Genomic DNA, 15,933 nt, shown 5'->3' on the forward strand with positions numbered 1-15,933 from the left:
AAGATTTTATTTATTTGAGAGAAAGCGAGAGAGAGGGACGCCTGGGTGGCTCAGCAGTTGGGTGTCTGCCTTTGGCCCAGGGTGTGATTCTGGGATCCGGGATCGAGTCCCACATTGGGCTCCTTGCGGAGGGCCTGCTTCTCCCTCTGCCTATGTCTCTGCCTCTCTCTCTGTGTCTCTCATGAGTAAATAAATAAAAATTAAAAAAAAGAAAGTGAGAGAGAAAGAGCACGAGCAGGGTGAGGAGCAGAGGGAGAAGCAGACTCCCCACTGAGCAGGGAGCCCAATGTGGGACTCTGGGATCGTGACCCGAGCCAAAGGTAGGCATCCAACCAACTGAGCCACCCAGGCACCCCTTGTAGTTAAGTTTTTAAATTGGGAAGTGTGAGCCCTCCCTTCAACTTTATTCCTCTTCCTCAATATTGTTTGGACTGTTCTGGGCCCCCTGCATTTCCAGATATATATTAGGATCAGCTGGTAATGTCTGCAGGAAGGCAAGCAGGATTTTGATACGGGCTGTGTTGAATCTTTGGATCAGTTTGGGGAGTATTGCCATCTTAACGATCCTAGGTCTTCTGGTCCATGAATGCAGGATGACTTTCCATTTATTTAGCTCTCCTCTAATTGATTTCAACAATGTTTTTATAGTTTATAGGGTACACATCTTGGATGTCGTGTGTGTGTGTGTGTATGTGTGTGTTGTAAATTAAACCCTTTTTTTAAGATTTCACTCTAGACTGTTTATTGCTGCTGCAGAGAAATGTAATTAATTTCTTAAAAATTGATCTCACAAAAAAAATTTTAAAAAATTGATCTCACATCCTGCAACTTGGCTAAATTCACATTAGTTGTAATAAGTTTGTGTGGGGGCGTTTGAATTCCTAAGGATAGTCTACGTGCAAGATCATGCCATCTGTGACAAGAAATAGTTTTATTTCTTTCCTCCCAACCTGGATGCCTTTTATCCCTTTCCTTGCCTAATTGCCCTGAGTAGAACCTCCACTACAACAATGAACAGAAGTGGAGAGCGGACATCCTGTCTTGTTCCTGATCGCAGGGGAAAGCTTTCACTCTTTCATCATTGAGTATAATGTTGGCTGTGGGTTTTTCATAGATGCCCTTTATCAGTCTGAGGAAGTTCCCCTCTATTTTTAGTTTTCTAAGTGTTTGCATCATGAAAAGATGTTGGATTTTTGTCAAATGTTTTTTCTGCTGCTATTGAGATCATGTGGTTTTTGGCCTTTATTCTGTTAATCTGGTGTATTACATTGATTGCTCTTCATATGTTGAACCACCTTTGTATTCCTGGCATAGATCCCGCTTGGTCATGGTGTATAATCCTTTTTATATGTTGTTGGATTTGGTTTGCGGGTATTTTGTGGAGAAATTTGTGTCTGTATTCATGAGGAGTGTTCAGAAGGGCCTGGAATTTTGTTTTCTTGGGATGTTTTCGTCTGGTTTGAGCATCGGCAAAGTGACTTTATGCGAAGTCAAAGACAAAACACACAAAAGAGAATGATAAACATCTAAGGATTTCCCAAGAAATAAGGAAAGTCAGCATATATTGCCTACCTGATACATGCCAGGCACTCTGCTTAGTGGCTTCTCCAGGGATCAAGAGAAAGCAGCATGGATAAGACGGTATCGAAGCTGGGCCTTGTAGAGAGAAAAGAATTGGCAGAGAGGCAGAGTAGGCCGCCCCCGGTGTGTGGGGGGGACCAGTAGCGGGTGCAGAGAGAGGATCTCATGGGGTGGAAAGGTCAGGAGCTGTGCAGTTTGCCTGGGATATAATGGAGCATGAAAAGGGGTACACTGGGTTGAACGATGTCCCCAAAATTCATGTTCACCCGGAACCTTGGAATGTGATCTTATTTGGAAGTCAGGTCTTTACAGATCTAATGAGTTAGGATGAGGTCATTCTGGACTAAGATGGACCCTAATCCAATGGCTGGTGTCCTAATAAGAAGAGAAAACAGAGGCAGACACCCGCACATGGAGGCAGAGATCGGGGGGCGGGGGGGGTGGTGTATCTACCGGTGGGGGAAAGGCAAAGATCGCCGGCAGCCACCAGCAGCTGAAAGGCAAGGAAGGGTCCTCCGCCCGTGTTCACAGGGAGCATGGCCCTGTTGACGCCTTGCTTTCAGGCTTCTGGCCTCCAGAACAGTGAGGGGGAGCCCCTATGGTCGTAAGCCTTGCAGTGTGGCAACACAACCTTACGTGCCAGGCTAGGACTGGGGCTCCGCCGTGGACAGCACTGGAAGGCTGACACTGTCTGAGCCAGGGGCCTGGGGCAGAGGCCAGGAGTCGACAGTTTTTAGGGGCATCTTTACAAGATATCTTTAAAAATAGAGTTTTTGTTTTCCTTTGAATCTTCCTTTTCATTCTTTTAAATTGCTCCAACTCCTGTTGGAAGTCATACAGCATAAGAGTCAGGAGCTTGAGCTCTGGATCAGCCCACTCAGCCATTTACCCCCTGGGAAATCTCAGGGCATCATTCCTGGCCTCAGTCTCCTTAACTATAAAATGGGGTTAATAATATCTCCCTCATTTAGCAGAGCGCCTGGCACCTGGGAAGCCACTGATGAATGGTAATCATGATGACGTTCCATTATTTACACTTGACCTTTTCCTGTCATTTTTTTTCTTTATGGAATCATCCATAAAGGTTGGTTTTTTAGTATAAAAACCATTATAGGCTTCTTGTTAAAAATAAAAGATATGAACATACAAGATTAGTTTATTATTTCTGATTATCAAAATGATACATTACTACTTTTAGAAAATTTCTAAAGTAAAAAAACAAGATGAAAAAAACTATAATTGTGCCATCTGGACATGATCATTATTATAATTTGGGGGCCATTTTCTACTTCAACGATATATTTATGTAGATATAAAGCATCTATAAATATTTATTATACATAAAACTATACTGTTATATCTCACATAGTTCTGCATCCCACATTCTTCATTTCACATAACAGTGTGAGCAATTATCTTTGTTCTTTAAATACTTCTATGAAATGTTTTATAATAACTTAATGACATTGTATTATATTAATGGGCCACAATGTATTAAAATATTCTCCTGTTGGGGCACCTGAGTGGCTCAGTCAGTTGAGCGTCTGACTCTTGGTTTTGGTTCAGGTCATGATCTCAGGGGGGTGGGGTCGAGCCCCGCGTTGGGCTCCCTAGTCAGCAAGCAATCTGCTTCTCCCCCTCCCCTCACTCCTCCCCCTGCTCATGCACTCCCACTCTCTCTCTCAAATAAATAAATAAAACCTTAAAATATTGTCCCATTGTTAGAAATTTAGTAATAGCCCTGAGTTGAATATTGGTGGGTTTTTCTATACTTTATTGAAGTATAATTTATGTATATTAAATTGTATATATTTGAAGTGTACAGTTGCTGAGTTTTGACACATACACACACACACACACATACACACACTCATAACGGTAAAGCCATCACCACAATCAAGTTAGCGAGCATCCATCACCCCCAAATTTTCCTTGTGTCCCCTTTTAATCCATCCCTTCCTTCAGCCCCTGCCCCCAGAATGACTTTTCTGCTGTGTCTGTCACTATAGATTAGTGTGCATTTCCTAAAATTGTATATAAATGGAATCATGCAGTATGTACTCTTCCTCCCCACTCCCAGGTCTGGCTTCTTTCACTCATCATGAGGATTTAGTGACGTATCCAGATTTTTGTGTGAAGGGAGCAAGAGTTCATTCATTTCTGTTGCTGAGTCCTATCCCATTGTAGGTCGGAACCACAGTCTGTTTATTGATTCACCTGCTTCCCCACCTACCTGCTGGGTTCGTCTCAGTTCCCAGCCGCTACACATAAAGCTGCTATGCACACTTATGCAGAAGCCTTGCATGTGCACATGGCCAGCTCAACTTTTTTTTTAATTTTTTTTTTGAAGATTTTATTCATTCATGAGAGACACAGAGAGAGAGAGAGAGGCAGAGACACAGGAGGCGGGAGAAGCAGGCTCCATGCAGGGAGCCCGATGTGGGACTCTATCCTGGGACTCCAGATCACGCCCTGGCTGAAGGCAGGCGCTAAACCACTGAGCCACCCAGGGATCCCAGCTCAACTTTTTAAGACACTGCCAGATGGTTATGCAAAGCGGTTGTCCCATGTTACACTCCCACCAACCATGTGCGTGAGAGTTCCAGGTGCTTCAAGTCCTTCTCAGCCCGTGGTATCGTCGTGGTCAGTCTTTTTAATCCTGACAGGTGTGTGGGAGCATCTCACTATGGTTTTAACTTATATTTCCCTGATGGCTAATGATGCTGGATATCTTTTCATATAATCTTTTAAGTTGATCTTTTTTTTTTCACGCGATACATTTGAGATTCACCCATATTATATGTATTATGGTTTATGCCTTTTTATTGCTGAGTGGTGTCCATTGTGAGGGCGTCCCACTGCTTGTTGCTCCATTAGCCAATTGAAAGGCCTACCTGCTGATTCTCGTTTTTTTTGCATTTGTGAACAAAACTATAAGCATGCACACACAGATTGCTCTATAAGCATTTTTCCTTTCCCTTGGATAAGTACCTAGGAGTGCTGAGTCATACAGTAAGTGTATGTTTCCAGGGTGACTTTTTGGTGTGCATTCCCGCCAGCCGGCCACATGTGAGTGAGTTGCTCTGGGTCCTGCCAGAGTCTATGCTATTGGTTTTCATTTGTGTTTCTTTCTCATAGGTGTGTCATGTGTCACAGTGTTTCTTTATTATCGTATTATGGTTTCTATTTACACTTCCCTCATGACCAACCATGTCATGGGGCGCCTGGCTGCCTCAGTCGGAAAAACATGCAACCCTTGATCTTAGAGTCATGAGTCTGAGCCCCATGTTGGGTATACAGATTACTTAAATAAACAAAACAAAACAAAACAAAATGACCAATGATGTCAAGCACCTTTTCATTTGACTATTTGCCACCTTTTTTTGTGATGGGTCTTTTCAAATCTTTTGCCTACTTTTAAATTGTGTTTGTTTTCTCATTGCTGACTTTGAAGTTTCTTTATACATTCTGGATACAGATCCTTTCAGAGATGTGGGGTTTTATTTTTTTTAAGATTTATTTATTTATTCATGAGAGAGAGAGGCAGAGGGAGAAGCAGGCTCCCCACAGAGAGCCTGACGCGAGATTGGATCCCAGATCCCAAGATCAGGCCCTGAGCCAAAGGCAGACACCCAACCACTGAGCCACCCAGGTGCCCCTCAGAGATGTGTTTTGCAAGTGTCTTTCCTCAGTCTGTGGCTTGTCTATTTTCTTAGCAGTGTCTTTCAAAGAGCAGACACTTTTCATTTTAATAAAGTCCTAGTTATCAATTTTTTTCTTTTATGGATCGTTATGCTTTGGTGTCATATCTTAAAAAAATCTATTATCTTACTGTACTATTAAGTTTTAGCAGCTTTTCATACATATTCTGGGTGTGTCTTTTATTGGACAGGTGTGTTGTGAATATTTTCTCCCAGTCTGTGTTTTGCATTTCTATTTTTTCTTTAATGGTGAATTTTGAAGAAAAGAGTTTTCAGTTTTCCAGTTTATTGGTATTTCTTTGATGTTTTGTCCTTTTTGTATTCTAAGAAACTTTGGCCTATTCTAAGGTGGCAAAGTCTTCTTTCATGGATTCTTCTGGCAGTTTTATAATTTTAGGTATCACATCTAGGTCTGGGACCCATTTTGAGTTGATTTTTATATATGACATGAAGAAAGGGAGGATGTTAATATTTTTTCATACAGATACCCACTTGACCTAATACCATTTGGGAAAGAGCTGTCCTTTCTCCATGGAATTGCATCTCTGTTGATTATCAATTGATCCTATTTATCTATTTCTGGATTCTATTCTGTATCATTGCTCTAAAAGTGTCTGTTTGCACCAATGCTAGTCTGCCTTGATGACTTTGGATTTATCATCAGTCTCAAAATCAGAGAATCCTTTAACTTTCTTCTTTTTTGTGATTACTTTGGCTATTCTAGGTCTTTTGCATTTTTATATGAATTTTAGAGTGTGTCAGTTTCTACCCCCCACCCAAATAATCCTATTGGAATATTTATTGGGATCGTGTTGAATCAATAGATTGATTTGGTAAGATTACCATCTTAACAATATTAACTGCCTCAATCCATGGACATGGTATATCTCTCCATTATTTATGTTTCCTTTAATTTCTCTCAGTAAGGTTTTATGTTTTTCAATAGAGAGGTCTGGAATGTCATTGGTCATTGGTTAGACTTATTTCTAAGTATTTTATGTAGGATTTTTTTTTTGGAAGGAGTGCTATAAATGGAATTTTTTATTGTATTTGCCAATAGTCTGTTGCTGGTCTTTAAGAATACAATTAGTCTATGTTAACCTTTTATCCTGCTATGATGCTAAATTCACTTGTTCTATTTTGTAAATTTCATGGGATTTTTCACATAAACTGTTGTGTCATCTGCACACAGGGATAATTTTACTTCTTCCTTTCCAATCTTAATGCATTTAGTTTCTTTTCTTGCTTTACACAGAGACTAGAACCTCTAGTGCAATACTGAATAGAAGCGATGAAAACAGGTGTGCTAACCTTATCCTGACCATAGGGAAAACAATTCAGTCTCCAGTCATTGAGTATGACATTTATGGTAGAATGTTCCTAGGTGACCTTTATCAACTTGAGGAGGTACCCTTGTATATCTACATTGCTGATGGTTTTTATCATGAATACGTATTGGATTTTTGTCAAATGATATTTCTGTATCTATTACACATGTGTACTTTTTTTGGGCATCTCTGCTTGTTTTTTCAGGATCAATCTCTACAAATGAAGGTAAAGGGTCAAGGTGTATAAACATTTTTAAGCCTTCTGCATCCTATTTATAAATTGCCAGAAAGAGGAATTTGACCAATATACAGTGCCCCCTGGCTGTGCAAGAGTGTGTATTTTCCGGGATCCCTGGGTGGCGCAGCGGTTTAGCGCCTGCCTTTGGCCCAGGGCACGATCCTGGAGACCCGGGATCGAATCCCACGTCGGGCTCCCGGTGCATGGAGCCTGCTTCTCCCTCTGCCTGTGTCTCTGCCTCTCTCTCTCTCTCTCTCTGTGTGCCTATCATAAATTAAAAAAAAAAAAAAAAAAAAAAAGAGTGTGTATTTTCCTAAAATCTTACCAACACCACGTTCTATAGTTTTTGGTTGTGGCCAATTTTTCATGGACCTCAACCTCCCCCTAAACAGTATCTTCTTTCATTTGCATTTATTTCATTACTCTAGACATGAAAATTTCATTGGTTATTTGTATTTATTCTCTAGTGAGTCGTTTTTTCTTCTTCTTTTGCCACTCTTTTGTTGGGCATTCTTTTGCTTTGTTTTGGTTTGGTTTACTTAGATTTTTACATATGAAAGCTATATATATATATATATGTGTGTGTGTGTGTATCTGTGTGTATGTGTGTGTGTGTGTGTCCCAGTTTGTCCTTTGGCTTCTCATTCTGTTTTGTTCTGTTTTGGCTTGTTTTGTTTTAATAGATTTAACAAATTCATTGTATAGTGACACACATGTAACATTATAGCATCATACAGACTATAGTTGATCCTTGAACAATGTAGGGATTAGGGCTGCCAACCCCCAAACCCCCAATCGACATATAACTGGAACACCTGGGTGGCTCAGTGGATGAGTGTCTGCCTTCGTCTCAGGGCCTGATCCCAGGGTCCTGGGATCGAGTCCCACATAGGGCTTCCCGCAGGGAGCCTGCTTCTCCCTCTCTGTGTCTCTCATAAGTAAGTAAATAAAATCTTTAACAACAACAAAAACAACAAAATCCACGTAGAACTTTTGACTCTCCAAAAACTTAATGTCTAATAGCCTACTGCTGATCAATATCATAAAAAGTTGAGTCAAGTAACACATACTTTGTATATAATATGTATTATATACTGTATTTTTGCAATAAAATGAGCTAGAGAAAAGAAAATGTTATTAAGAAAATCATAAGGAAGAGAAAATACACTTACAGTCCTGGACTAGTTTATGGGGGAAAAGTCTGCATGAAGTGGTCCCATGCAGTTCAAACCTGTATTGTTCAAGGGTTATCTGTGGTGTCACTGCCCTGAAAACCCTCCATGCTTTGCCTTTTTATCCCTTTTCCTGCCCCCAATCCCTGACAACCACAAATCCTTTAGCCATGTCCATCAGTTCTGCCTTTTCCAGAATCACAATCTGTAGCATTTCCAGGCTAGCATCTGGGTATCTTTCACTTAGTGATATGCATGTGAGGTTCCTCCATGTCTTTTCATGGCTTGATAACTCATTTCTTTTTGGTGCTGAATGATACTCCCTTGTCTGGATGGACTGAAGTTTGCTTATTCATCCACCTGCTAAAGGACATCGTGCTTGCTTCCAAGTTTTGGAAATTACGAGGGGCCACCAAAGGGTGGCATTATCTCCAGCCCTTTCCCCGCCTCCAGCAGTGTTCCACACGCACACAGCACCACCTCCAAACCCTGCACGCCCTCTCACCCCGTGGGGCGGGCCCATGTTTCCAGAAAACAGATCCAGGGGGGAGACTCACTCTGGCAGAGTCTGGGCTGGAAGAGTCCCTGCTCCGCTGCTGCAGCTGGGGCACTGGTTCCCTGCGGGGGGAAGGGGCCGATTTCAAGCCAGGAAAGAGCCCCAGAGACAGGATCTTCCACACACCCTCCAGGGGCAGCTTGTCTCCAGGCAGAAGGCTGCTTAGCCCCTGCCATGACTCCTGAGGGGGAAATTATTTGCATGAATTCATTGATTGATCCATTAACTCAAGATGCTATGCTTGGGACCTACCACCGGGGTTCACTGGACTTACTGTTTTATCCAACTCAGAAGGCTCAGGATGAAGAAAAACAAGGGCAAATTTAGAAGTTTGGATATTTTAAAAACATTAAAATCCGGCCCCAAAGCCTCTTTGACCTTGAGAACCACAACAGTTTTGGAGGTTTTCTCCTCCTCACTCCACCTTTCTCTGAATAGAGACCCTTCCTATGATATGCCAGTTCTCTGCTGCCGTGTAACAAATGACTCCAACCCTTAGCAACTTAAAAACAACCCCGTCTTATTGGCTGGCAGTTCTGGCTAGCCCGGGCTGAGTCACGGACACCGCTGGGCACTCAGCAGCTGTAGCTGGTGCGGGGAGGGGCTGAAATGGCCTCTGTCCACAAGGTCTGGGGGCTGCGCTGCTGCCGTGGGCAGGTTGCTCCCCCTCCTGCCTCCTGGTACCCTGCCACCTGTGCCTGGGCTTCCTTACGTGGCAGCCGCCCAGCAGTGGGTGAGCCTGCCGCCAGGCTCCTAAGGCCAGGTCTGGACGCCAAGGTCACTCATGCCACATCCCCTTGGCCAAAGCATCAGGGGTGGGGACACGCCCACCACCCTCTAGGAGCTGCTGCGGAGAATCCCAGAGGCTGCGTCTAATCTCCACCCACCTGATGTGGCCAAAGTTACTAAGTGGAGAAAGAACTCGCTTTGCATGTTCGGCTGTGACCATGCCGGCTTTGCTCTATTTCGTTTGTTTCTGCATTCGGGTGATCCTCAGAAAACAACAAAAACTGAGAGTTGTCAGATTCCTTGGAGTTTAGCGTTTCTCCTGGCTCTATCTGTGACACATTTTTAACTTGTTGTATTTTGGGAGTGATTGCCTAAATAAACCATCCATTTCATTTTAATGCACCACACATAATAATTTTATGAACAACCCAAATTACACACAGCACATTTGAATATGCTTAAAGCCAAACTGTTCTCCATGTGTAAACAGATAAAAAATAAAAACTGTGATTTTAGTTTTCTCCAGATCCTTCTTTACTGTTCTTTTTCTACGGCTTCAAAGTTCACAGATGTTTTGCACGTTCGTCCCGGGCTTGAGTATTAAGTGGCCGTGTGTTCTACACAGGGACCGTGCTGGGAGCTGGCGATGCAGAAGTCACTGAGACATGGTTGTGTCCTCGTGGCAATGGGTCTCAATGGAGAAACAGGAGTTATGTTAGGTGAAGGAGGTGGCTACAGGGTCATGTGCTATCTCAGGCCCTACGCCGTGGAGACCCAAGGCTTCCATCAGCTTTGCTCTGGTTTGAACCCCTGGAACCCTGGTGGTAGGTCCCAAGCATAGTGTCTTGAGTTAATGGATCAATCAATGAATTAATGCAAATAATTTCCCCCTCGGGAGTCATGGCAGGGGGTAAGCAGCCGTCTGCCTGGAGACAAGGTGCCCCTGGAGGGTGTGTGGAAGACCCTGTCTCTGGGGCTCTTTCCTGGCTTGAAATCGGTCCCTCCCCCCCAGCCCCTGGGGAACCAGTGCCCAGGCCGCAGCAGCAGAGCAGGGACTCTTCCAGCCCGGACTCTGCCAGAGTGAGTCTCCCCCATGGATCTGTTTTCTGGAAACATGGGCCCGCCCCACGGGGTGAGAGGGCGTGCAGGGTTTGGAGGTGGAGCTATGTGCGTGTGGAGCGCTGCTGGAGGCAGGGAAGGGGCTGGAGATAATGCCACCCTTTGGTGGCCCCCCCCTCCAGCCGGGTTTGGAGGCGAGCCCGGGATGGGCCGGCCAGCCTGGGAAGCATGCAGAGTCCACGAACTCCCAGCCGCGGGGGCCTCATTGTTCAATAAGCAGATTATGAGATGCTGCATCAAGTGGCGTGGTGGGGGGCTGTCCTCAGGCCCGAGACTTGCCTTGTTTTGCACACAATGATCGTGTAACGCAACCCGGTCAGGGTCCACGCTGCAGGGCTGCGCCTGCCTCAGACTCTTTGGGTCTGAGTGTGCTGCTCGGCCGCAGTGGATCAGCTCATCCGCCTCCCTTCCCGCGCAGCCGCCTATGTGCACCGGAGCCTGTCCCGGTGGAAAGCCCAGGGGCCCCACGGGAACAGCAGGACCGGCTCAGCCCCCTTCCTGAGACAGGGAGGGAAGTAAAGCCGCTGCGTCCTGCACGCCAGGCCGATTATTGTTCTAGAAGCAGCAAAGGTTCTAAAAAGCCAGTCTTTCTCTTTGAGGAAGTTCCAAGTCACAGGGGATTGTGCTCGAACCACCCAAAGTGACTTTGTGTGGAGACCTGGTGCCTTTTGGAGGAAGAGATGCCTCGGGGCTGAAACAGGGAGGCACGATAATCAATCGCTGTGGGGTCTCTGTAGGATGCTGGGGTCGGGCCTGGAACGGATGCTTGCCTTTACTCCAGTTAGTTTCCGCAGTACTTGCTAGATATTGCCGTTAAATCTCAAGAGGTGGCATTTAACCTGTGGTGTGGCTGAACCCGAGGAATAAGATATTTTGCAACTAGGGTTTTAAACAAATTCGTGAACTAAAAAAAAAAAAAAAAAAAAAGCATAAGTGGGGTTGTGTTGCTGAATTTGGAACTTCAAGTCAATAAAATATGCTGGTGAGGACCTGAGCCACAGAGTGCGGCTTCAAGTCCCAGCTGCAGCACCTGCTAGCTGGGTGAGCTCGGGTAAGCCACTTAACCCCTCTGGGCCTCAGTTCCTCTCTTTTGTACAATGAGGGTAATGACATCACACATTTCGAAGGATTATTGTGAGGATTATAGGTAATAAATGCACATGAGAAGTGGGTAATACAGAGCCAGGCCCATTCTGAGTGGCCTAATATATGTTTGTTATTTGTATTATGAGTATCAATAGCCCTCGTGTTTTCTTACTGAACCATAAACTGAACCAGCTTTTTTTTTCAGGAAAATAGTGAATTTAACGAAACTTAAACAGAAGCCCCATGCTGTTCATGAAACAGCTTCTCCTAGGGAACTCTGAGGACCAGGGTGCCCAGTGCCCAGCGCTCTGCTGCTGTTAATCCTACGTGAAGCCCTGGCACCATCCTCACGTTGCACCTGTAGACACAAAGGCTCAAAGGGGCTTGGTGACCTGCCCAGGGTCTCCCTGCCTCAGTGACCTCATCAGGGTGACCTCATCTGTCATTAGGGCAGGTTACTGCCTCGGTTGAGCTGGGGTGCAGTTTGGTCATACACATGCTTCCCCTTCCACACAACAGGACTGGGCATGACTGTGATAGGCCTCATTCATTCATTCATTCATTCGTTCACGGGCACCTTCGGAGTGCCCACCACCCACGCGGCACCTCCCGTCATGTCTGTGTGTGGGTTTGAGCCTAGGCCCACGTTTAAATGTTTCCCCTACGCCCTCCCTGCCCTGCCCCCGTGGCTGCACGGACAGGGAACCACGTGGCCATCCCACAACCTGCCCCACCAGCTCCCCCTCGGGCGCCGACGCCCACCTGCGGTTCCCGGACGGCACTGGCCTCCTGCAGACCCCGCGCTGGGACGAGCCGCAGAGGGCCTGTGCCCTGGAGCAGATCTGCGGGGTGTTCCGCGTCGACCTGGGACAAATGCGCTCCCTCCGCCTCTTCTTCAGGTGAGAGCCTCTCTGGGCAGCTTCCTGGAAGCTGGCTGGTGGTACAGGTGTCCCGGCGGGCGGGGCTTCAGGTCCAGGGCCGTGCTGGCCTTCCCAGCTGTTTGCTCCCTAAGCTCGGGGGCAGGGGTACCCCGTGATGGCTGCCCCCCGGGGAGCAGGTGGGGGCAGCTCTCAGGCTCTTCCAGGTCCCTCAGGGTGATGGGGGCCGCACAGAGAGCGGCTACAGGTGCTCCCAGCCACCTTTCTTGTGGTGGGCGGACCATCCCTATTAGTGTCCTGTCTAGTAGCCACGTCACATCTCTCCTGGAAGGCACGGTGGCCCAGCCACAGAGTAGCCCCAAGCTAAGACCTGTGTGCAAAGCAGGCATGTCCCTGGAGGGGTCCCGGACCCAGAGGCACACTCTGGCCCTTTACGGAAAGACAGGCAAGGTTGGGCTGACGGCCCCATTGGATGTGTAGTGAGCTGCCCTGGAGGAGTCTCCCAGAGTGCCCTCCAGTGCCACCCCACCTGGGTTCAAAACCGGCTTCCACCTAATGCCATGCACCCCCGGGTCTCCCAGAGAGGAGGGACCGTCCGGCGGGTGGGACACCAGGCCCCTGGGCAGCCCTCCAGGGAGCCAGGACAGTCCTCCTTCCCAGCCTCCCCAGGAGAGGCTTGTTTGGCCTTCTTCAGCCAAGAGGGGGAGGGTGGCTTGTGTGCGGGTGTAACGCTGTCCCCCTGCGGCCAGCAGCCAAACTCCGCGGGGCCTTCCTGTTTCCTGCCTCTGAGGTCAGTGATAGGGGCCTCTGATTATACTTGGAAATAAAAGCCCCGTGTTTCCACATTCATCGCTCCGTCCTCCCCCCTCCCGCGGCGGCTCAGCGATGAGGCCTGCACCAGCGGCCAGCTGGTCATCGCCAGCCGGGAGAGCCAGTACAAGGTGTTCCACTTCCACCACGGAGGCCTGGACAAGCTGTCCGACGTGTTTCAGCAGTGGAAGTACTGCGCCGAGACGCATCTCAAGGACCAGGTACTCCGGGGGGCAGAAGGGCGATGCCGGTGGGGGGGCGGAGGTGGGGGAGGGGAGGGGAGGCCCCACCCCGGGACTCACTCGGCTGCCCGCACCGCCCACAGGGGGCCAGGGGCTCCCCCGCACCAAGCCCTTGCAGGGCATGACCCTCAGTGGCCCAGGGCAGCCCCTGGTCGCTGGGTGGCTGATAGAGCAGCGACTTCGGATCTGAAGCAGATGCCTGGGTCTTCTTGTAAAGTCAGAGCTCTGCACTTGAAAAATCATGTTTTGACAAGGCTTCCTGCCATATTTTGCTCAATCTACATACAAATGTAATAAGAGCTCTTTAATTATCTGTTCAAGATACTGTATGTGCTTATTAGGACGGGGCTGGCTTGAAGATCCCCTTCCTTCCCACAGAGCCTCCTGCTGGCTCCCCTTATTACAGTAGTGTGGCTTGCTTTTCCCCCTACATTGAACAACCTTTGATTTTTGAATTAAATGTCAGCTGCAGTTTTGCCCTGGATTCGTGACTGCCCGTGGAGACAACCTGACAGGCGGGCTCCCTGCTCGGGGAACAGCGGTCCCTTTGTTTGTGACCAATCACATGTAATTTATTGCAGGCCCTCCCGGCAGAGGGAAGTTGGGCCGAACGAGGCATTAATTCCGTTTTTGCGGCCGGGGGTCGCAGGGAGAGTGGGGGAGGCGGCGAGGGGGCCGCAGTCGTTTGCTGGGTCGGTCGGTGGGAGTGGGCCCGGGAGCCCAGCGACCCGGGGAAACCGATGTTAAGATGAAGGTATTTTCATTTTAATTGCATCTAATTACACTTGCCATTTAGGGGTTTGTATGGGGGGAGAGCGGGTCCCCCCTCCTTGCAGTGGGGAAAGAGAGGGAGGCTTCCCTGTCCGGGGAGAGCGAGCGCGCTGGCTTCGGCAGCCTGCCCACGAGGTGCTTATCTCCCTGAGTCTCGTCCCTGCCAGCAGGTCGCCGACGAGAAGACGTGCATGCAGTTCTCCATCCGACGCCCCAAACTGCCCTCCTCCGAGACGCACCCCGAGGAGAGCATGTACAAGAGGCTGGACGTGGCGGCCTGGCTGCGCCACCTGAACGAGCTGGGCCAGGTGGAGGAGGGCTACAAGCTGCGCAAGGTGAGCGGGGGGTGGGGGGTGCCGGCCCCTCGCACTTGAGGCACCGTGTGAGCCCGATAAAGCAATCAAAGGCTCTGCGTTGAAAAGCAAACCTCCGGAGCGGGTTTGGGGGACCCGGCGTCAGCCTGCATAGAAGAGCTCCCGGTGAAATGCAGCGCTTCCAAAACCGGGATTAGGCCATGACGTGAGAACGACACGATAATCTGAGCGCCACACCAGGGTGGGCATTGACATTGAAATGAGCCTGGTTGTGTCCTGTATGGGAATGGAGGGCCGCCACTTTCCCCTCCAAACATGTGCAAATCACAGCGACCTGAATCAAGGCATCAGTTGTCACCCAGGCACAGCACAGCCACCAAAACACAAATCTCCGGGGACTGGGGGTGCTCTGAGCCGCCCTGTCTCGGCCCCTCCCCAACCTTTGCCGCTTCCTGCAGGCCATTTTCTTCGGCGGCATTGATGTGTCAATCCGGGGGGAGGTCTGGCCCTTCCTGCTGCGATATTACAGCCACGAGTCCACGTCTCAGGAGCGGGAGGCTCTGCGGGCGCAGAAGCGCCGGGAATACGCCGAGATCCAGCAGAAGAGGTAAGGGCGCCCCGCCCCGGCCGCTGGGGGGGTCGGGGGTGTCCGCCAAAGAGGTGCAATCCCGCTTTGACAGTGTAGAACATCACCCAGACTTTCTTTGGAAAGTGGGTCCCCAGGCACAGAAGGATGGGCTCAGACCAGTGCCATCACCCGGCCCCTGCTCTTGGCCTCAGTGCTCCCCAGCTCTGTGTCAAGGGTTGAGAGCCCCTTGTCACCGAACTTCACAGGGCACCGGCCCCCCGCTGAGAGCGCAGCCAGCTGGCTGCGGGGGGCCGAAGGGGTCTCTCCCAGCCTGGCTGACCCCGGGCTGCTCCCCAACGCTGGATAACTGCACACACACCCCCATTAGTGGGGAGCCACCATGGGGAGCAGGGGTGGGGAGGAGCGGGCCCTGCCCGCAGCCTGCGCGCTGCTCGCTGAGCCCCTGCGGACCCTCTGCTCCGTGCCAGGCTCTCCATGACCCCTGAGGAGCACAGAGCATTCTGGCGCAACGTGCAGTTCACGGTGGACAAGGACGTGGTCCGGACCGATCGGAGCAACCAGTTCTTCCGGGGAGAAGACAATCCAAACGTGGAGAGCATGAGGTATGCGCCGTCCCCGGCCAGCGAGGTTCCCTGAGAGGAGGAGAGCCCGTCACCCCCATTTCACTTCCTCCCCTGCCTCCGTGAGTGTCACCTTACCCCCAGGGCCTCAGCCGGCCTCCTGGGAAGGAAAGGAGAGGCAGCACTTCTGCAGGGGTGGGGGACTGTCCAGGTTCATACAGTCGACTCCCCGAAAGCAGAGGATTGTTAGCTATTTTAG

The 15,933-nt window shown here is 48.8% G+C and overlaps 1 protein-coding gene across 12 annotated transcripts in view; it reads left to right on the forward strand.

Moving 5' to 3' along the window:
- Positions 1-15,933, forward strand: part of TBC1D16 (TBC1 domain family member 16) — a 77,204-nt gene that overhangs the window by 50,221 nt on the left and 11,050 nt on the right. For 7 of the 12 annotated variants that reach the window (XR_005364134.1, XR_005364135.1, XM_038546379.1 and 4 more), the window contains exons 4-8: positions 12,212-12,409; positions 13,272-13,419; positions 14,379-14,546; positions 14,984-15,132; positions 15,582-15,716. Coding sequence is in view for 10 of the 12 variants with exons in the window: in XM_038546379.1 (XP_038402307.1) it covers positions 12,212-12,409; positions 13,272-13,419; positions 14,379-14,546; positions 14,984-15,132; positions 15,582-15,716 (798 nt within the window). In the remaining 2 variants the exon portion in view is untranslated. Of the gene's footprint in view, positions 1-12,211; positions 12,410-13,271; positions 13,420-14,072; positions 14,195-14,378; positions 14,547-14,983; positions 15,133-15,581; positions 15,717-15,933 lie in introns of those variants that run through there. The other 5 variants (XM_038546381.1, XM_038546382.1, XM_038546383.1 and 2 more) reach the window with 5 other exon arrangements.

The sequence above is a fragment of the Canis lupus genome, chromosome 9 (genome assembly GCF_011100685.1).
Source record: "Canis lupus familiaris isolate Mischka breed German Shepherd chromosome 9, alternate assembly UU_Cfam_GSD_1.0, whole genome shotgun sequence".
NCBI lineage: Eukaryota > Metazoa > Chordata > Mammalia > Carnivora > Canidae > Canis > Canis lupus.